The sequence below is a fragment of the Sycon ciliatum genome, chromosome 1 (assembly GCF_964019385.1).
Source record: "Sycon ciliatum chromosome 1, ocSycCili1.1, whole genome shotgun sequence".
Lineage (NCBI taxonomy): Eukaryota > Metazoa > Porifera > Calcarea > Leucosolenida > Sycettidae > Sycon > Sycon ciliatum.
The window spans coordinates 39,510,377-39,532,724 of NC_088643.1; the positions used below are offsets into that span (position 1 = coordinate 39,510,377).

At 45.7% G+C, this 22,348-nt stretch overlaps 1 protein-coding gene across 1 annotated transcript; it reads left to right on the forward strand.

The window, feature by feature from the left end:
• The first annotated feature begins 458 nt into the window (after positions 1–458).
• LOC135825151 (transitional endoplasmic reticulum ATPase-like) lies at positions 459–16,890 on the forward strand. The gene is made up of 27 exons (XM_065337883.1): positions 459–651; positions 745–847; positions 931–1,002; positions 1,380–1,483; positions 2,905–2,985; positions 4,006–4,073; positions 4,286–4,416; positions 4,692–4,769; positions 5,803–5,856; positions 6,099–6,157; positions 6,347–6,390; positions 6,981–7,250; positions 7,678–7,790; positions 8,444–8,515; positions 8,758–8,850; positions 9,009–9,131; positions 9,454–9,508; positions 10,936–11,027; positions 11,275–11,340; positions 11,577–11,661; positions 12,187–12,280; positions 13,096–13,174; positions 13,435–13,485; positions 13,857–13,931; positions 14,170–14,250; positions 14,854–15,008; positions 15,972–16,890. The coding sequence occupies exons 1-27, from the start codon at positions 623–625 to the stop codon at positions 16,129–16,131; spliced, it is 2,487 nt and encodes an 828-aa protein (XP_065193955.1). The 5' UTR covers positions 459–622; the 3' UTR covers positions 16,132–16,890.
• Positions 16,891–22,348: the final 5,458 nt, after the last annotated feature.

The following is a 22,348-nucleotide window of genomic DNA, read 5'->3' on the forward strand; positions in this document are numbered from 1 at the left end:
GCACCGACCTTGTAGTGTAAAGCCCAGCCAAGTGCACGAGGGAAAACTCTCCAAAAGGCTCGCAGCGCGTGCGTCGTCGAAAAGATTACGTCAACAAAAAATTCCGCCGTGGGCCAATCCATCCGGAGTTGCACACTCTTGTTTATCTACTCTTGGTATAAGTGTACGTAGCTAGTAGAGCTACGTACGTGTACATGTACATGCAAGCACACATATGCGCATATATCGCATGCACACCGCTCGTGCTTTTATTTTGTCGCATTATACCATATGTACGTACATGACTGTTGGCGGCGCGGGGGGAAGTAATGCCAGCATTTTCCAGAATAATTCGTCATCGACTACGTGACGTGTGAACTGTGATTAACCTTACGTCATATCTAGAAATGGCCGCTATCACGACGCTACCCAATGGCCAAGTCGCTGAGCAAGCGAAAACAGTGTGATCTGGACCCTGAACTATCTTTTCCCTGTTTGGGTAGAAAGTCTTTCAGTCTGTTCAGTCTTGGCTTTTTTTCTGTTGCCTTGCTGCAGTTGAGAGAGTCCTCGTTCTTTGTATTAATTTCGTGCTAGTGCGCTTTTCTTTCCTGTATCGCTTCACAACTGTGTCCCCTTGTTCATCATGGCTGAAATAAAGGCTCCTGATCCAAAGTATGTTCGAGTGTGGATAGCACAGAAGATTTTTCGCTGTTGAGTTTTCTATTTATTTTACTCTTCTACTTCTTATTTCTTGCCGCAATTCAGAGACGATGTCGCCACGGCCATTCTCAATCGCAAAGCAAAGCCTAATAGGCTGTTTGTGGATGATGCCATCAATGACGATAACTCAGTCGTCACTCTTTCTCAGGTACGCAAGCGACAACTTCCATTCCACAATGAAAGAAATAATATTAATTGGATGGTGTTCAATGTATTTGTTTTATTGTGCAGGAAAAGATGGATGAACTTCAGCTTTTCAGAGGTGATACTGTTCTCATCAAAGGAAAGAAGCGCCGCGATACGGTCAGTATTTTAAGTTTATTTATCGGACTCGCTCCTTAGCCGGAGTTCTGGCCCGAAAATTCGAATAGTATTGTCAGTAATAATTATGAATTAATTGTAGCTCGGAGACTGTTTGAAGTGCGACAGATGATGCTTGGATATAATTAACGGATATGGCTACAGTGATTTCTTCACTTTTTAATCGCACGTACCATTTCAAATACTCGAGTGCTAGCCAGCTGGGTTGACCCTCATTCAATTTTTTCTTACGTACATGTACCCCATATTGAAATCCGTTTGGACCCCAGCAGTTTTTGAGCATTATAGTCTTATAGATTGGTTTTATCAAGTCTAATTTTAGTGGCTGTGCATCACGTCTGTTTTCTACCGCTTCCTAGGTCTGCATTGTTCTGTCTGATGAGCAGGCAACATCATCAGAGCGCATCCGTATGAACCGTGTTGTGAGACAAAACTTACGAGTTCGCACCGGCGACGTTGTCAGGTATGTATGGTGAATGTGTGATGCGAAAACACCTTTTATTCGATTCTCACTAATATTCCAGAAGTCAATTTGCTAAATTCACTCATTCGAAACAGTTTGCTGAATAGTCCAGTAAGAATGAAGTACGGATTGCAACCCAGCGTTCACTGTGTAACACGACAGTGTGAACTGCTTCACTATGCTGGTAGGGATGTCAGCGAACGCACTGCGCAGGCCTCTGCGCATGCAGTGCGTCATCGATTTTTTGAACGTGATCGCGGCCGACAGAGAAAACATGGCCGCGGTCTGTTTGCACCGCTAGGAGTCGTAAAATTACTGTTCTTCTGTCCCCGCGACCATTCAAATCATACGCGATACTCGAGGACCCACGTTCTCCCCGGTCGATTTCTCTGAAAGTTTGCACATCGTGAAACACCAGTATGAGAGGTGTTCAGGCCAATTTTCAAGGAATTTCCCTGGTAGGATCGTTCCAAAATCGGACTTGCATTTCTCGCTCGCGGCCATTTCTTGCGCGATGGAAGCGCCCTGCCCTGGTGAGTAACCAGCGTCGCGCTTGGTAGAGAGTTGCTGCAATCAGCTCCCTGATGTCTTCTCTGCCATTGTCAGAAGCGATGGACCATGAATTTGTTTGAGAGTCTCTGGATGCTACTATTCCTCAGCCTAGTTTTCAGCCATTCCGTGCATCTTCTTTGCACGATTTATTTTGCAAAAAAATGGAAGTGTTCATGAGTTTTCTTGTCGGCCGCGCGTAGATGGGCCAGGCTGACCTGCGCAGATGGGCTGCGCAGTGCGTTCGCTGATATCCCTAAATTTGCTGGGGTGGATAGCACCACTTTTGTGTGGATCAGGAAATAGGTAAAAATTGGTAGATACTGGTGCTAGTAGTTGGGGGAAGCAAATCGCAGAAATTCCCAAAATGGAAATTATGGGCCTGAAAGAGTGTGCAAGTAAGTGTGTTTTTATCGCTATGTTCAATGAGACTACTTTTATCAGCTATTTCAAATTTTATCCTTTTTCAAAAAGAAGCTTCTCATTGCAAGCCAAGTTGAGAGGAGGGCGTGTGAAGAATTGAAGATGCTGCTCTAATGGTCTCATTTGGTAACTCTCCTTTCGGCCTCCATAATTCAAGTTTGCTCTTTGGCGTAACTCGATGCTTCTGCTGTGTGATTTGTTGCTATGGCATAAACTTGTGGAATCTGTTTTTTGATACCAATGGACTTCCCATTATTTCCTTTGCTTGTATATTATTCAATTTCCTTTTTGCACAGTTCAGTTTACATACACTGTACGTCCCATGCTGGTCCTGCATGATTGAAGAGATTTTCTCTGAAAGAGAATATTCGTTTGTCCCATTAGTTCAGGAATTTGGAAGATGATGTGTTCTTTTTTCTTGGATGTTTCACTTTTTCCCGTTTTTCCAGTGTGCAGCCATGTCCTGATGTCAAGTATGGGAAGAGGATTCATGTTCTGCCTATTGATGACACAGTGGAAGGTTTGAGCCGGTGAGGAGTTGTTTAAAATTCCCTTTCATAGTAGTACTACACCATAGCTTAGTGGTTAGAGCAATGCTGGCGAAGGTCCCTCCCTGATGAATCTGTCTTGGTATCAAGAGTAAAAATAAGCTCCTCGGTGTGTGCAACTCTGTATGGGTTTGCTATGGGGTTCTCTGATTGCGTAACTCGTATCTCATGGTGCGATGTTAACGGAATGGTCCCGTTCGCTCCCATTCGCTACATCCACGCTACCCTCGTGCTTTGCCGCAAGTTCACCAAACTCCCTTTCACTTCCAAGCAGGTCTTGAACCTGGTACTCTCTGTTTCTCAGTCATGGTCTTACACCTACCCACTACTGCCCACCTCCACAGCACAGAATGCCATTGTTTTGGTTTCTTTGTTGGGAGAGCGGGCCAAAGTGCTCCTGCTGTTGGTAATGGTAGTAATGACTTTGAAATAAGAACTGTTCAGGCACTACTACTAACTAGATAAGCACCGGCGTGAGGTGCAGGGTAGCGGAAAAGGAAATATCATACAACACAAGAGCTAGCATATCAGCCGTGCGATGGGCAGCTTACGGCGTAGCTGCGCTCAGTGGAAAGCGAAACAGTAAATTATGCATATAACACAGTTAGAAAAACAATGCACGGCAGTTCATGGCTCAGTTCCAGGCATCTACAGGCACGGTGCACATGTGAGGTGTCAAATATCGCATGTTTACAATGCATAGAAAAGAAAGCCGGAAGCAAAGCCAGGAGCTGGCGCAGGTACCCGCGGAGAACCACAAGCTCACTACACAAACAATGCCATATATTAAATATTAACGTGTATGCATGCTTCTAAAGTCTCTCTCTCTCTCTCTCTCTAAACAGGTTCTCGTGATATCATTCACAACGCTTGTAAAGTGGCATTTACACGTTAGACTGTTAGTTATGGGATTTTGCTTTTTCTGTTGTCTCTACATGTATTTGCATTGAGCTTGATAGCTTGTAAACATGTCCCGTCCATTTCTATGCTTCTACGCTTCAGGGACAGTAACCTGTTTGAGGTGTACCTCAAGCCGTATTTCATGGAGGCATATCGTCCTATTCGAAAAGGTATGCTTCCTTTTTCTACTTCGTGCTGCTTATACTGTGAAAATTAACCCTGTACCGGCTGACAATAAAAAAAGAATAATCACATTGGATCTGTTAGTAACGCCTTCGTAATTCCATCATTTCTTGTCCGGGTTCAGCGACTGAAAGCCCCGGCAAGAGTAGCGCAGGATCCTGAGCCAGTTCTCTCGTTTATTTTATTTTATTGTGTGCAGGTGATGTGTTCCTGTGCCGTGCCGGTATGCGCCCAGTTGAGTTCAAGGTCATTGAGACAGACCCAGCTCCGTTTTGCATTGTTGCCCCGGATACAGTCATTCACTGCGATGGTGACCCGATTAAGCGCGAAGTAAGTCGTGATATACCACCATGGGAAGTATGGCACATGTACTGTGTGTGTATGTTTGTGCGTGAAATTGCCTGTTTGTATGTGCACATGTGTTATGTGTGCATTGGGACTCGATCCATATTGCTTTGCTAGTTATGTCGATTGGGCAGTTACCCGGCACACGTCCTGACAAACTCCTGTTCCATTCTTGTCATGTCCACTTTCATTGGTACGGGCATTTATCTGTGTGCTGTGTGTGTATGTGTTGTTGTCGTATTAACTACTGCTGCTGGTAGGAGGAAGAAGACAGCCTCAACGAAGTTGGTTACGATGACATTGGAGGCTGCCGCAAGCAGTTGGCTCAGATCAAGGAGGCAAGTCAATGATGCTGTTTATAAATTCTTTGGAAATTGGTTGTGTTTGAGCTGTGAAACGTTGTCAGTGCACCTTTTTAAGTTCCTATTTTCATTGCACCATACATGTTCTCAATGTGCTCGACCTTTTGGAACCTGGACCAAGTCTGTTTTTCTCACTGACCTTCAAATGAAACATACTTCTGCCAAACACTGGCTTTTTTTACATGTAAATGAACTCATCAGGAATCTTCGTTGTACTAAAGGACATTACGACTCAATTGAGCTATTATAAAAAAAACGAAAGTAAGATATGACACCATAGATATGCACCTAAAACTATAGCACTGAAATAATACAAGTGTGAATTGTAGCAGGAAAGGCAAGAGCAAACACCAATGCGTGTGTTAACAATTAACTTGCAAATCGAATAGGACAAAGTGCTAATACAAACAGCAAAACATTTCACCTAGAACAATAACGGCCGTGCTTGGCCGCATCAAACGCAACGTGTTACTTGAACAATTTCAACGTAATAGTATTATCCTTCTGTACGCACAAATTAGGTTTATACAGATGCTGATATATGGCTTCCAACACTTTAATTTAAATTGCATGTCCATGACAACCACGGCACAATACCCTATACAGTGAAACAAGAATTAGAATACGAATTGCAACAATCGGGACTAGCCACAAGATGACTTAATAGTGAAGATTTTCTACTACGAAACTTGCGTACAGCACAATGACTCTCACGGCCACTCTCCTGACCATTCTCCTCGCTCCCTGACTCCTCACTGGATTCATCACCGTCCACCTCCTCTGTCGATTTCATGTTCGCTCCATCCGTCCCGGACTGCTCCACCTGGCTTGTCTTGTTGATTGCGGTACTAAAATTGTTGTCTCCTCACCGTTTATTCAAATATTTAATTTGTTTTCAAACTTTCTTTTATTATTCACTAGTTGAATAACTTGCTTATCTCTGCTTCTTTGTTCGATGAACGAGCATATAATGACATTAAAAGATTGTATTTGTTGATGTTGGCTGCAGATGGTTGAGCTCCCTCTGAGACATCCCGCCCTTTTCAAAACGATTGGTGTCAAGGTATGGCCGCTCATGTTACTGTGAAGTGCACACAAATACACACTGGTTTCTGGGTAGCATGTGTGTGTGTGTGTGTGTGTGTGTGTGTGTGTGTGTGTGTGTATGTGTGTGTGTGCATGCATGCGTGTGCGTGTGTGTGCGCCTGTGTGTGTTTTTGTATGTATGTTTCTCTTGTGCTGACTGTTGCCTGGTGCATGGCATGGCGTACGTGGCTTATATATTTTTGCTTGTATTTCCTGCAGCCACCCCGTGGAATTCTTCTGTTTGGCCCACCGGGTACCGGTAAAACTCTTATTGCCAGGTAGGTGCTTATGACTGTGACAGTGAATTTTCTTCTGGATGATGTGTTTGCTTTTTATGCAATCCTCTATACTGTTGAGTCTTTGGGTAACCCTCCCTGACTTTGTTGTTCACTGAGAAGCTAGTGCACTGCTCAGTTGTATTCCTTCATTTAGTACGTTTTTTATGCTTTTTTGTGTCATGAATGCAGGGCCGTGGCCAACGAGACCGGCGCTTTCTTCTTCCTCATTAACGGTAGGCTGACACGATATGGCCCGGGCCTACCGACTAGCAGTTGTTTGTATTGAAGTGTTGTTTCTTTTACCTAGCCACTAAGGCCTCAACAGCAGCTGTGCCACCGCTTGGTTTATACACTATAAGCCGCAGTGGTCCAGTAAGATGGGATGCAGTTAGTTCCAATTATCAAGGAGTATGCTGAAGTGCACGGATGCAACGGCAAGGTTTATGGAATGAGAGTTTGACAGTACGCAACGGCGTACGACCGGGTGTCGTGTTCGACTCGTAGTGATCGCTCTGCAAATATACACGGCAGTGAAACTGTCTAAGTGAACCGCTCACGGGAACTCCGAAATGCGGTCCCCTTTTCCAGGGTCACATGAGTGGAAATACACTGCAGGGTCTTGGTTGTAGTGATCCTCTAAGACATGTGGCCGCCCTGTCACTATGGTCGCCAGTGCCAACATCTGTGAGCTGTGTGCAGTTGGCAACTTGGTCGATAGCCGGCTGCACGGTATAGATTTCCAGTGTTGGTACTGGTGCCTTGTGACCGGGTGTTGTTATTGCTTGTTCTCAAAGCTCTACACCTGTGTTTTGTTCCTGTTTAGGTCCCGAGATCATGAGCAAAATGGCCGGTGAATCCGAGAGCAATTTGCGAAAAGCGTTTGAGGAAGCAGAAAAGAATTCTCCTGCCATTATCTTCATTGATGAATTGGACGCCATTGCTCCAAAGCGTGAGAAGACACACGGTGAAGTAGAACGACGCATTGTATCGCAGCTGCTTACGCTCATGGATGGCTTGAAGCAGCGCTCTCACGTCATAGTCATGGCTGCCACCAACAGGCCTAACTCCATTGACGGTGCTCTCCGACGTTTCGGTAAGTTTTCATACCAGACTGTAATATAGTGTACAGTGAGTGCTGCAGTCATTGCCTGTTCCACACTGAAGCCACCGACCGGGCCACACTTTGTTGGCGGCAAATGTAGATTGCCGTGAAACTAACCAGAAACAGGTACCAAGGAGTATGAATAACAGCGAATGCAGCTTGCCAGGATAAATGGCGTGAACATTCGAGAAGAAAGCGTAGGAGAAACTGTGATACATGGACTAGTTGATATTGTTGTAGTACAATCCTCTACTCTTGCACAGTTACTTGTATCTCTCATTATCAATGTCGGTGTTGCCGTGTTGTCTGTCCTGCTATTCTAGTGGATTGTAGTAGGCAATGGGCTAGCATTCTCACTGTCATCTGACATTGACTGTTCATTGGTTTGTGCTATTGTCATCTGTTTTGTGAACCGCAGGTCGCTTTGATCGTGAAGTCGACATTGGTATTCCGGATGCCACTGGACGCCTGGAGATTCTTCGCATCCATACCAAGAACATGAAGCTGGACGAGGAAGTCGATTTGGAACAGGTAATGTTGCTGACGTTGGTCCTTGTGTGTGCACTGCAGTCTGTGTTGAAACAGTAGATGCGAGCAGCTTTCCTTGTTTCAATTTTCTCTGCCATCTTTTGGGCTCTGACGTATCTTCTCTTTCTGAATTTGATCTAGTATAATATGTTTGCTAGAGTTAGTACCGGTAGTAGTAGAAATGAACATTCACATTGTAGTCATGTTTCAGGTTTTGTGTGAATTCATGCAGGAAGCCAAATCATCTTTTGAACTCCTTTTCGAAGTCCAGTGCAGTATTGAGCTTTATGGCTGTTGTGTGTTGGGTGAAAGTGTGATCCCTGAAGGATGGATGCAGCTTGAACTGAAGCCATTCCGTCCAAGCATCCTTTGTGCAGAGAATCTTGCCCTGAGGCTGTTCTCATCTGATGTGGAATTGTCAGCATTGGAATTTTCTTTTTGAGTGTGGCTTCTTTTCCACTCGTCAGAACTATACTCAATATGTTGATTCGCACCGGTCAACGGGTGAGCATGGCAAGGAAGCTGGCACATTTTTGCTTTATTCTCCAACTATTTAAAGCTGGTCATATGTGCACCCAGAGAGGCGGTGGCTGAAAGCGCAATACTCATGTATTGAATTGTTGTGTCTCGGTGGCTTTCATCCATGTGGTCTGCAGATCGCATCTGAAACGCATGGTCATGTCGGTGCCGACATGGCAGCTTTGTGCTCTGAGGCTGCGCTCCAACAGGTGAGTTGGTGCCTGTTAACTTTATGTGTGTAGGGATTCAAGTTTAAAATTATTGTTTTGCTTCCCCATGCCCCCTTTATTACTGATGATAGTTACAGTGACCGAAACGTTGAAAATCTTTCCCTCGGCCAGCTTTGTGTGAATTGCACCAGTTGAGCATAAGCCAGTGTTGCTCACAACGTTGTTTATCTGATCAGAAGGTTGAAGCAATTGCTGTGTTCTTGTTTGTTGCTCCACTGTAGATTCGTGAGAAGATGGATCTGATTGATTTGGAAGATGACACCATTGATGCTGAAGTGCTCAATTCTCTTGCTGTCTCCATGGACAACTTCCGAGTAAGCCCGTCGCTTGGTGCCGTCAGTATGATCTGTGGCTACTTGTTGTGACTGCCCTCATGCAGATGGCTTGTATCGAGAATGTACAATTTGGCTTGCTATATGCATAGATGTGTGGGCTACTTGTACTACATTGCTTTTCTCTTTTGTTGCTTTAGTTTGCAATGAGCAAGAGCAGTCCTGCGGCCCTCCGTGAGACAGTCGTAGAAGTACCCAACGTCTCCTGGAACGATATTGGTGGTCTGGAGTCTGTCAAGCTGGAACTTCAAGAGCTCGTCCAGGTTCGTTGTAATTCCCTCTCCCTACTCTCACTCTCTCTCTCTTTGTCCCTCTCTCTCTCACTCTCTCTCTCTCTCTGTCTCTCTCTCTCTCTCTCTCTCTCTCTCTCTCTCTCTCTCTCTCTCTCTCTCTCTCTCTCTCTCTCTCTCTCTCTCTCTCTCACGCACACCAAATGCACCCACACCAAATACACTTGCATCTGGTGCTGATGGGTGTTGTAACTCTATTACTTTTGTGGTGGTGTGTACACACTTGTGCACATGTAGCGCCTGCTCTAATTCTAGTTTGTTTCTTGTGTACTAACTGTGATTTATGCTTGTCTAGTATCCAGTCGAGCATCCAGACAAATTCCTCAAGTTTGGCATGACCCCCTCAAAGGGTAAGCAAAGATGTGTGCATGTTGAGATGGCGGTTTGGGAGCATGCCAAACAGCGTGTCTGTGTGTGTGTGTGTGTGTGTGTGTTTCTATAGCGCTGTCTTCTTATCCTTCCTTGATCTTTATGTCGATCGAAGGAGGCCTGCTAGTTATGCAAAGCTCTTGCTAGTCAGGCCCCGGCACACAAACTTATGCCGGTATATGGACATACGGACATTCCAAATACTAAGACTTTTTTTACTAGTACAAGGAAACGGGCTTTGGACAAACAATGCATGAAAAAAAAATGGAAAATAGAACAACAAAGTGCTTGGTCACTTTGTTAATTCCATCCTGATAATCATCGTTTCCCACCAACATCAAATCACACCCTGGTAGAAAGCCACCTTTCTGACCAGCGCGCAGGATTATCATTCCCTTTCTTTTCCCATAAGGAGCTTCATGGGGCGTTCTTCGCCTCCTATGTGGGGACGCCGACAACAGACCGGTGTACATGAGGAACGATTTATTTAGAGTTTTTGAACTTTGTATTCATCATTTCATTCGGACTCGGTGGACGTGACTCTGTAGTTGCCCTGGCACGGTCTACAGTGAAACCTGTCTAAGGCGACCCCTCAAGGGACGAGAAAAAGTGGTCGCCGTGGTTAGGTGGTCTTCTTATCCAGGTTCAGTGGGTCACTTGACCATATCCACATATGATACATCATTTTGATCAGTGCATCACAGTGCACACACCTATGCTACTCTAGCACGACTCATGTGCCTGGGGTCCTCAGACCTGTCAAATGTCGTGCATGCACCACGTACATCTACACTTCCTGCACTGATGTGTAGATCTACCATGCCTGGTGCACCATGCAATGCGTACATTTACATGACTAGCACTGTGCAACACGGTCGCGGGCGGGTGGTCGTGGGTCGCGTTGAGCGAGTGGTCGCCTTATCCGAGGTGTTTTGAATGTGAATGCGTCCGTGGCAAGGAAAAGTGGTCGCCATATCCAAGTGGTCGCCATTACAGGTTTTACTGTAGCTCGATATGTGCCTTGAGCAGCCTGATTCTCATGGCCTGAAATAAGGCTATTGACAGTTGACATTGCAATCTTGCTTGCGAGGGTAATTCGTACGGCAGCGGACTTCACAGGACCACGGCCATCTAACTTCTCCTTTCAAAGCCATTTTTCTTGCAGCTCGTGCAATATAGCTTCGAACTTGCTTTGCGATCACCAGGATTGCTGGCTTGTATTACCTTGAAATGTACTGTAGTTTTAGAAACTTCTTTTCTTTATTATAGGGGAGAATGACATCAGAAAACAGATGACTGGGGTGCAGACATGGTATGGGGGCCTTGGAAAGGGCACCAACTCCAACCTCAACTTCGAATGTGTGTGTGGTGTGTGTGTGTGTCCACGTGTCTGTGCGTATTGTATCAGGCGTCTTGTTCTATGGTCCACCTGGCTGTGGTAAGACACTGCTGGCAAAGGCTATTGCCAACGAGTGCCAGGCTAACTTCATCTCCATCAAGGTAAGACAATTGCACCAATCGTCTCACATTTTGAAAGTTTTGTGAACTATTGAATGGTCTATGTTCATTGGAATTTTGTACAATATATTATGCGCTGCTGTGTCTAGGCCTAGGGCTATGTATCTGGTGTGTGTAGAGTGTGGCATGTGCTGTGTATTCTGGAAGAGATGTGGCCTTAGACTACAGTCTTTTCCTGTGTGTCTGTTCAATGACATTGTATTCTTGTATTCGTGATTTTCTTTTTTAGGGACCCGAGCTCTTGACCATGTGGTTTGGAGAATCAGAAGCCAATGTCCGTGATGTCTTTGACAAGGTATGCCCTTATCCTCAGATCAACTCTCTCTCTCTCTCTGAAATAAACGCTGGATGCCTTTTTTCCGGTACGACTAGCTCAGGTGAACATGACATGGCTGGCAACTAGTACTTCACCCTCTTATGTTATGCAAGCCTACGATGCGATGTTTCTAGGCTTCTCCATTGATGTTCACATGCCTGTCTTTATTCTCCTGTTGACTTGCACGTTGCTGTGTTTATGATCCTGTTCATTAGGCCCGTGCAGCTGCACCATGTGTACTGTTCTTTGATGAACTGGATTCCATTGCAAAGTCTCGTGGAGGTAGTGCCGGTGATGGAGGTACGATATGCACTAGTGATTTTGTGTGTCTAGCTAGTTATTCCTGTGTCACACATTAATTATTGCAGGTATCCACCGCTTTAGGAGTTGCATCTGTGCCTTGATCCTTGAGGGTGGTGGCGTTCCTGTGGATGTGGTGAACTCAGTGTAACTGAGTCTCTACGCAAACCGTGAAAAAAATTTCAATCTATAAATGTGATGCTTTTCGGGCCTTCAGACCCTGGTGTGGCGTCTACGTCGTATGTAGACTACTTATCTGTACTGTTCAGAGTGGGAAAGAAAGGAAGAGACAAGGACAGACACGTGCACAACGCGCTACTCTGTCAGACAGTGTATCTTCTATTAGGGTATGCAGACCATGTGAATATGCAGGTTAATGCTTTTCACAACACGGTTGTAATTTGCCACCGTGTGGAGTAATGTTGCTGTGTGTCTAGCTGTACTATTATCTTGATGTGCGCATACACACACCACATACAGTATCATCATAGCTCCTCTGTTTTGTTATGTTTTTATTATTGCCAGGTGGTGCCGCTGACCGAGTCATCAACCAAGTGTTGACAGAGATGGACGGTATGAATAGTAAGAAGAATGTCTTCATCATTGGCGCCACCAATCGGTGAGTTTTCAAACTTGTTGTTTACCCTTTGTGGATACGACGGTGTCCGCCGTAAACTGTGCTTACGCAATTTCTGCCCCCTCTCCATTTTTCTTTCTTCGCTCCTCTCTTTCCGTCCTCTGCTTTTGTACCCAAGTGTTGTGCTTGCTTTCCTTTGCTGTTTGTGAACTTATCACGTGTAGTTTCAGCCTGGTACGTGTAGTTTGCTTTGATTTGTCCCCTGTGCGTACATGTACATGCCTGGCTTCCCCTGTATCTTGGGTTTCATACCAGCAGTGTAATTCACCTTGTGTATTCATGCATGACCTTTGTTTTCAGCGCGTATCTGGCGTGCACTGTCGTACATGCCAGTCACTTTGATTGGCGGGGTAAAAAAAATAGTACAGTCAGACCTCGCTTATCCGGTCCTCTTTTATCCGGATCCCTTGCCATCCGGAAGAAAATAGCTGGTTACATATTTGCAGCATACGTGATGCATCCAACATAAACGGTGTTCGGTTATCCGGTTCCCTCGCCTATCCGGATATTTTTGTGGAAAACAGATGTGTGCGGTTAAGCGAGGTCTGACTGTACTCAAAGGCGTCGCATGGCCTAAAATAAGGCTCGCATTGATGTTTTATGTGAAAGCCTGAAATTGTGTTTGGGTGTACATGAACCGCAAACGTAACGCATTCCACCACCACTTATGTACACCTTAACAGCCTATTCACTTGCGAAAGGTGTGAATTGGGGTATGTGAAGCTGTTGGGTAGGTTTTGTACCGGTAGTATTGTGTAGACCGTACTCAAAGTCTTGTTGTTCTGGCGTTGTCGTAGACCGGACATTATTGACTCGGCTATTCTTCGCCCGGGACGTCTTGATCAGCTGATCTACATTCCTCTTCCGGACGAGCCTGTAAGATATCAGCTGCAGTGGCAGCATTAACGATGGATGGTCTTTGTATTGCCCTGACTGGGTCACTGACAATGTACTGTCATCTATCTTGTACTATCTCCAGTCAGACTTGTAGTGCTTGTTGTAATTGCCTTTACTCATCCTGCTGAGTCTAATATATGGTTTGGCTGTGTATACTTGTACATGTACACTCATACATTCAATGTGTAATTGTTTGCTGTTGGTTTCGCATTGCTGCTGCTGCTGTTTCCCTTCAATAGTCGCGTATTGGAATTCTGAAGGCCAATCTTCGCAAGTCACCTGTATCAGGGGTAAGTGAGAAACTTTGATTGTTACTGGCTTGCCTCTCTCTTTTGTTTTTTGTTTTTAGGGGGGGGGGGGGGGGGTCTGAATGGTGTCACTCTGATCTGATTAGTGACTATGCTGTGCCTGTTTGATGGTGGTATTTTTAGAACACTATAGTGGCTCTTTGATCTTTGATGTTTTTTGAATTTTGAATTCTTTATTCTCACGATGTTGTTGTTGTTGTTGTTGTTGTTGTTGTTGTTGTTGGGCGGACTGTCTAAACTCTGCCTGAGCTGGACATCACTGTAGGTTCAGCTGCCACCAATTACCATTCTTAGTGTTTCTGTCTACGCTGTATAACATTTAGTGTTCATTTTATTGTCGTTGCCCGTGACAGGATGTTGACCTAACTTACCTCGCCAAAGTAACACAAGGCTTCTCTGGTGCTGATTTGACAGAAATCTGCCAGCGGGTGAGCTCTTTAAGAATATTGTCGACATGCATCATTGGTATTTGGTTGTATTGCTTGAGCCGCTTTTGCTTTATTAAATTATCCCCTAGGATCTGCCTGTCCCCTGACTGCCCGTATGTACTATGGCCACGTGTATAGCTTTGTGGGAGACCAACTGGGCTATCTTGAGACGCACGTACCTTTAGAATGAGCACAATGTAGAAATGAGGTCTATTTGTGTGCACCGTGGCTGTTTCAGGCATGTAAGCTAGCCATTCGTGAATCCATCCAGAAGGATATCAAGAGAGAACGACTGCTGCAAGAAAACCCAGATGACATGGTAAGTAATACAATGTCGTAATGCTTTTGATCCTTTCTTTCTTTTCTTTTTTTGAACCTATCATAATAGTGCATCAATGAGATCTTTGATTTTTCCGAATTTCTCCAAGGATACTAGGAGTTATCGAACCCTGCTGCTGTCTTGTCACACCACTTTAAGTCGTCCGATGGAATGTACAGACTGCTCCTGTGTTCAGTTAGTCTGATCAAGAGTACATACCCCCCCCCCCCCAGAGTGTGCAACTCCCACATACCCTGCTGTCCCGACAGAATTTCAAGTTGACGTCAATTTTTATGATGCAATGGTCTTCGCATGAGTGATTTACGATGTTTGTACGGGGTGTAAACGGTATCACACGTGTTTCCTTGTACAAGCAAAGCAAGATCAAGCCGACCTTGTCCACCACATGTCCAGGATACGTCTCATCATACGTGTGCAATGCGCATTGCATCATAAAAATGACGTCACCTTGAAATTCTGTCAGGACAGCACCCATAGTGGAGTTCATACTCTTGGGGGTTATGTACTCTTGGTCTGATTCATCCCGTCGTTTTTGCATGTCAGCCTTTGACAATGCTTTTGTGCTTTCGTGTGTGTGTGTAGGATGTCGAGGAGGACCCTGTTCCTGAGTTGCGACGGGATCATTTCGAGGAGGCCATGCGCTTCGCTCGCCGCTCTGTCAGCGATGCTGACATCCGCCGCTATGAAATGTTCGCACAGACTCTTCAGCAGAGTCGTGGATTCGGTGGTAACTTCAGGTGGGTTTGCAACTATTGCTGTGCTTGCTGTCACTTCAAAGAATTTTTTTAAATCTTTTGCTAGGGGTGAAACGATAGCTGAAATTTGTTATCGATTTACCTAGTATCAGTAATGTCGCGTATAAAAGCCGGGCTTATTCCTGTAGATACCGATGTTAGGGCTAGGCTTCTATTCAAATCGGGGTGGTATTCAAACCAGGTATTTCTATGTGTGTGTCATTAGTAAAGCCAGGCTAATGTGCTGACAGTGCATCATGAAAAATCTGGCTTGCTTTCAAAACAGACTTCTATATGTGACAGGCTTTTATACAAGACACTACAGTATTTGTTAGCGATCGAGTTGTTGGTTATAGCGACTTTTTTCGGGTGTTCAATTATTTCATTGAAGTAGTGCTACTTATACTCTCTTTTGTGAGAAAATAATAGCGAATCACGTAAGAGAAGTGAGGCCAAGGATGCCAGACTGCTTGGAAATCACAGTTCTGCATTGAAGATATCATGATTGGGATTGTGAGTGACTTGGCCGGCCTGTTTTACTGCATTTTGGTGGCTGAAACGCCTTCCCAGTACTTGGTATGCACATTTTTCAACTGTTAGGGCGCGTTCAGACTACCACCCCGTCAAACCGTGAAGGACATTCGCACCACCAGTGAGCTAACGTTACTTGTGCAGCTCTCACCGCAGCTCTGAGATGGTATTTTCCCCTACTAGTACTCCCAGCCTGAGCACCTTTTTTACTGCCACGGCAGCCAATGCAGTAAAACTTTTCTGCCGGCCAAGTGCCAGTAACGTCACGTGATCAAATCACCTTGGAAGCTTTCCCATTCCGTCACTTGTTATCTGTAGTCTGAACGCACCGTGAGCAAGTATTGAGTACAACCATAACGAGTAAGTGACATGTAATCAGCGTGATTGTTTCATCCCTGTCTATTGCAACTTGTGTTTGTCTCCTGTTTGGAATAGATTCCCTGCTGGAATGGCACCCTCCTCAGGAGGCGCCGCTCCTGCAGCTGGTCCACCTGGCGGTGCCGCTCCTACCGGTTCTGCAGCACCTCCAGCTGCTGCTGCTCCTGCAGCTGGTGACAGTCTTTATGAGGATGGGGAGGACGACCTGTACAACTAACTCAGCCGCTCCTCGTTTGCCTGGCAAGTCATACCTTGCTCTCTCGCTGAGTGGGATAGTGTCCGTCGGTGTTGCCCTATCAATTGAGCTAGCAGCAAGCAACACTGCATGCGCACGCACAATGATATAACATACTAACTCTAGCTCGCCTGGATGTGCTGCATGTATTTTATAAAAGATTCCGTTCTCCATGCTCAACATTTTCTTACTCGCACTGAACCGCTGCGTGCAAACTGAATGGAAACTGTTAGTAAGATTGCACTCTTTTAATTTTTGATGCAATCTTGTGTTGCCCTTTCTCTTGTACAATACTCGACTCATCCTTCTTTTCACCCTCACTTTTGTGTTGGCCCGGACTTTACAGTTCATTCCTTTCTCATCCTTTCCCCGCTTTCCCTTCTGATTTTAGGTTGCGTGCCCCAATGATTCCATTTTATTCCCGGCTGAAATGGGTGCCTGGTGCAGATGCTTGCTGCTATCATGCATGCATGCCTGGCACCTCCTCTCTGTGTGGTCTGATGCAGATGTTTGCTGCTATCATGCATGCATGCCTGGCACCTCCTCTCTGTGTGGTCTCGCGAGTTCATTCTGTTTATTTTTGTATGTACAGCTGCAATGAATCATCTATCACCCCATGTTGGTATTCATCTTGCATATTCCGGCAATTACGTGTGTATCAACTGTAGTAGGACCATCTGCTCTGGCTGTTGGCTAGTCTAGTGTATAATAGATGATGAGGATCTTTATGTAGTTTATCTAGTTACTTGTTGCTATTGGTGTGTCAATATCCCTGTTTGGCCGGTCAGGAATCCGGTTTTGGGGGGGGGGGGGGGTGCTTCTTCTTGCTAACTGCAAGCCAAGAAGAAGCAAGCAGGAGAAGATAGTTCTAAATTTCTAGCCATCCCTAACCCCCACCACCTTCCCTCCTATCCTGGCTGTGAACTTCACACCAGAAATGATTGGTCAACCACCCTCAAGCAATCAGAGTTCAGCAAGTGCTGTTGTATCTGCATGAGCCTTGAGGAAGAACTGCAGCCATCAGCGAGCCAGAGAAGGGAATTTTAACATGTTCGACTCGATTCTTTGTCCTGGACTCACTCGACTTGTACAAATACAATTACATGCCTACTGTTTTATGTATCTGTTTGCTGGCAAAAATCCTATTATAATTAAAGGGGAAGTTAAGGCAAAAATTAAAATTTCACCAGTTGTAGTCTTCGGGGTGCTGAGTCGAATGGTCTTGGTCCGAGGAAGCTGAGACGCTCCCTTCCTACTTGAATCCCAATCGAACTCGCGCACTTCCACCGAAACTGGGTGACTGCGCCCTACTAGATGGGGATTTGTATGCAAAATGTCACTAAAAGCGCCATTTCGTTCTTATAAAAGCACGGATGACCGCGATTGGCCCATATGTTGTAGTCTTTTGGACGCTGAGTCGACTGGTTTTGGTCCGAAAAGGCTGCGATGCAGCGTTCCTCCTTTATTCCCAATCGAACATGGTTGAAGAAGCGGTCACGTGGTCCTGGGTGCCCAAATCACCTTGTCACCACGCCAGCAGGTGACAACTTTCACACCAAGGTTCAACTCGGGTTCAACTCGAGTGACAGGACTGCACCCAAAAAAGGTCAAACAGGCTAGTAAGGCTGTGTTTACATGAAGCGTTTCAACCCGGGTTGAGTTCGACCCGGGTCAGATTTCAACCCGCCATGTGCACAAAGTGAATGGCGCGTTTACATGACGCATTGCGCTTGACCCGGGTTGAAATTTCGCCCCGGGTTGATTTCAACCCTCCCCCCAAGGGGAGGGTTGAAACCAACCCGGGTCAAGAAAATCGTACAAACGTACTTCTGTGTGTATCTCGCGCCAGGTTTGAACAGCACTGCAGATGCAAATTTCGCGCGAACGGATTCACGTGACCATGCAGGACTGTAGAAGTGGACTTTTGGCGGCATATCAGTATTTGACCCGGGTCAACTGCCTTCATGTAAACGCTCACCTCTTTTGTCTATCGTACAGACTTTCAACCCGGGCTGAACTCGACCCGGGTTGAAATTTCTCATGTAAACACAGCCTAAGTTGTACCCTGCAGGCACGGTGACCAGGTGACTGGTGTACGCAGGAGCACGTGACCGCTTCTTCAACCATGTTCGATTGGGAATAAAGGAGGAACGCCGTATCGCAGCCTTTTCGGACCAAAACCAGTCGACTCAGCGTCCAAAAGACTACAACATATGGGCCAATCGCGGTCATCCGTGCTTTTATAAGAACGAAATGGCGCTTTTAGTGACATTTTGCATACAAATCCCCATCTAGCAGGGCGCAGTCACCCAGTTTCGGTGGAAGTGCGCGAGTTCGATTGGGATTCAAGTAGGAAGGGAGCGTCTCAGCTTCCTCGGACCAAGACCATTCGACTCAGCACCCCGAAGACTACAACTGGTGAAATTTTAATTTTTGCCTTAACTTCCTCTTTAATTATAGGATTTGAAGTTCCCCGAGTGGTACGAGTACGGTCTTCCAAAGGACCATAAGCAGAACTTACCATTGCGACCCGTGGTAGCAGCGTGCGACAGCCCAACGACTGGAGTATCTATTGTATTGGAGCGCATCCTACAGCAGCTCATTCAATTTGTCCCGGCCCACCTGGCTAACACGACGGAAGCAATAACCCACATCTGTGACGCATGTCCGGGATTGAACGCCCCCGATGGCACCATTGTTATGTCCATGGATGTAGTCGGGTTATATCCGAGCATACCTATTCGGGAGGGCGTTCAGGCAGTGGTGGATATGCTGCAGCAGTATTCCCAGCGGATCGACATGTTTGGGCTGAGTGTGAGCGGGGTACGGAATCTGCTGCTGCTTGTTCTCAGCCACAACTATTTCAGATTCGGCCATCAGATCTATCACCAAGTGGACGGGGTTGCAATGGGTAACAATCTTGCACCCCCATTTGCGATTCTATTCATGCATACGGTTGAGGCCAGGCTTCTGCAGGATTCTCCGTTAGTACCGCTCCTCTACAAACGCTACATCGACGATATCCTGCTGCTATCAGTATGGACCCACGGCAGAGAGAGCTTGATGCGGTTTGTGCAGCATTTCAACTCTGCACACCAAGTATCAACTTCACATATGAGCTCAGCGAGGTGAGTGGCTCCATAAATTATATGGATATCACAATTATGATCCAGGAAGGCAAGCTGGCATACAAGCTGTACCAGAAGGCATGTGCTAGTGGTCTACTCATTGATTATACTTCGGCAGTTCCCCACCATATCAAAAGCAGTTGCTTCGTCACAATTCCTAAGAGCTCAGAGGCTCTCATCGAATACCAGAATGCGTGCAGAAAGTGAAGCGAGGGTTCATGAACAATTTAAAAGATTGAACAATTACCCGGAGAGAATCATTGAAGAGGCACACACTGCCTCCATAAGGCCAAAGCGTCGTCGCCATGCCAACCCATCCTGCGCATTTCTAAAGCTTCCATATAAGTCAGATAAAGTACATCAAGCAGTGAATAAAGCAATCAGAAATTATACCATGGTACGGTACGGAGGGCCTGTTTTCAGCCAATCAGCGCTCGTCTAGCCATGGTTATATTGGCCAGTATAAATCCCGCGCGGGATTTATATAGAATATAAATCCCGGTGCACGGTACGTACGCTAGGGCACTGCCACCGTACATGTTCACTGCCTGAAAGGCAGTGAACTTGTACGGCGGCAGTACTCCAGCGCACGGACCATACATAAACAGACACAACGGACACCACATGCACGTGTACACTCCACACAGAACGGCACACTGACGAGGAACAGTACACAATGGAAAAGAAGAATGACCTGGAATTCGTCTACAGAGTATTCTGTTATACTGAATCTGAGGATAAAGAACGTCGAATAACCACGAAGTATCCCGAATGGGTCAGCAATGTACATTGTACTTCGAAGAGTTGAAGATCATCAACAGACTGTCTCCTTCGTAAATAAGTTTATAATACCAGTGTACAAATACCAGTGTACATGTACTTCAACCCGATTGGAAAAGGCTACAATAGATTGGATTGAAATGTGATACAAAACAGTGTATGCAAATGCATCTACTTGCAAGCAAAACTGATTATGAGATGCCGCATGTGAAAATCAGCACTGTACCATAATTATAGTAACACTTACTCCCAAAGAGTCCAAGCTGTAATCTAACTAGTGACGGTAGTTTGATTCAACGACAAACTCCAGCACCGCAGCAATTCAGTCGCCTTCCGCACCGCTCACGACTCAAGACAAGATCATGAAGATGCTACAATATGCACTGGAACTGAAAGGAAATCTTATGCCAAACATCCACGGAGGAATCTTCTTCTGACCTTGCTCGACCATTCTTTCAATTGACAACTGATAACCATCAGAAGATGTTCATGTATTGCATGATGATGTAGGAGATCTCCAAATAGGTTCGTTGTTCTGGAAATGCGTAGGGGTACCTGGATTTATATTCAGCCGGTATAACCCTCTGACTCGGGTTATATCCTCTACGTATAAAATTCCGGTTAGGGTCGTATACATGGTATATGAGCACACTGGTAGCCTGAGGCGCACATTGTGTCGCTCCGCCCTCGTTCCTCCTCTATGTGTCAAGGCTGCAAATCCGCTACAACCGAAAAAGAGAGGTCGCCCAAAGGGGCCGTGTATCTCGTGTACCAGTATATCCGGGGGACAGCCCGGACAGGATGTATGTATGCAGAAGAATGTTGTATATCAGCTGAAGTGCAAAGAATTTCCGGAACAATATGTTGGTGAGACTGGCCGCTTTCTGGAAACTCGCCTGGAAGAACATAATGGTGAGGCAAGACGACAGGAACTCGACAAGCCATGGGGCCAACATTTTCGTACCACTCACCCTGGATGTAAGCTTAACTATGGGCAAAGTGCATTCTCTGCAGTTGAAGTAATAGGAAGAGAGCCTGATCGAGCCCGTCGCAAACTGCGCGAGGCGATTGAGATTCGTGATGCCAAGCCCCATGTGAACATAAGCACCGGATGGGATTTGTTGTGAATTTTCTCAGCTTCCCCTGCTGCTACTTCGATATCACTGAATAATTATAATTTATAATATGAGGCGGGTCACTCAAATCCATTCTGTTCCTGATGCCTCGTCGCGTCCCTGGTGGTAACAGTTTGGCATGGAAGTTTAACCTCATAGTGCATTGACACATGGGGCTCCGTGCTCCCCTCCTGTGCTAGAATTAACACCATAATTATTTGGCATGTACCCTCACTTCGTAGAGCACAACGGCGCGCTCCTCTTCTCCGTGATGTGCACAGTTGCACCTTCTCTCTCCCCCCCCCCCTCTGTATAGAGGTGACATAACTCGCATCATTTTATTTTTTGGCGCTACACTCTGCGTAACGCCATTCACAGCACAATGCGCGCTACCTTCTGCTGCTTCTCCTCCGTGATGTGCTAGTTGCGCCTTTTCTCTCTCTCTGTCCCCCCCTTCTGCATACTAGGTGACATAATTCGCATCCTTTTTGGCGCTACACTCTGCGTATTTACTGCTCTTGTGTGGCTTCCACGGTATTCATTGTTATTACCTGACGATGGCTAAGTGCCGAAACGTTGTAAAATAACGGAACTGGTTCGGATGTGATGTGCAGCGCTATGGGAATGGGTGTGTCCACCCGAATTCTTTTCACAGATGAAGCTGCAGGAAGCCTCAGCCCTTCTTCAAAATCCTTTATAAATATAGGCGTTATTGGCCGTAGTCTGAATAGGGCAAGCGGATTATGCTTGGAAAATGACCAGATTATGCTCTAGCGGATGCTCGCAGGATGCTCGAGAAAACAGCCAATTACGCTTTTATATGCTTCACCAAAAAGACCAAAAGAACAGATAATTGTCATGAAAAAGGACTCAGACCATTGTCATGATGTGGACTGGGAGCTTTGTGGAAGTACAAGACAATAATATGCAAGAGGAATACCAAATTCACAAGCCAACGCTGAACTTTTGGGAGAGGTCCTGTATTGGCTGCTAAAATATTATTCCAAATCGACAAGAAGCGCTATGTATGGTCCTTCAATAGCAGGTGTGTATTATAAGTTTATAACAGCCTCATTGGGCATCTGCCCTTGTTTTTCGGATGCCATTTATGCTCCTTCTCAAAAAGGATCTGATTATGCATTCAAGCAGGCATAGCGGGATGGTCTAAGACCATGA

Bases quoted from the DNA above. Each gene is read 5' to 3' on its own strand.
- LOC135825151 (XM_065337883.1), top strand. From the start codon at position 623: ATGGCTGAAATAAAGGCTCCTGATCCAAA. The intron at 1,003-1,379 runs GTCAGTATTTTA...ACCGCTTCCTAG, and splicing joins GAAAGAAGCGCCGCGATACG to GTCTGCATTGTTCTGTCTGA. The intron at 7,251-7,677 runs GTAAGTTTTCAT...TGTGAACCGCAG, and splicing joins CGGTGCTCTCCGACGTTTCG to GTCGCTTTGATCGTGAAGTC.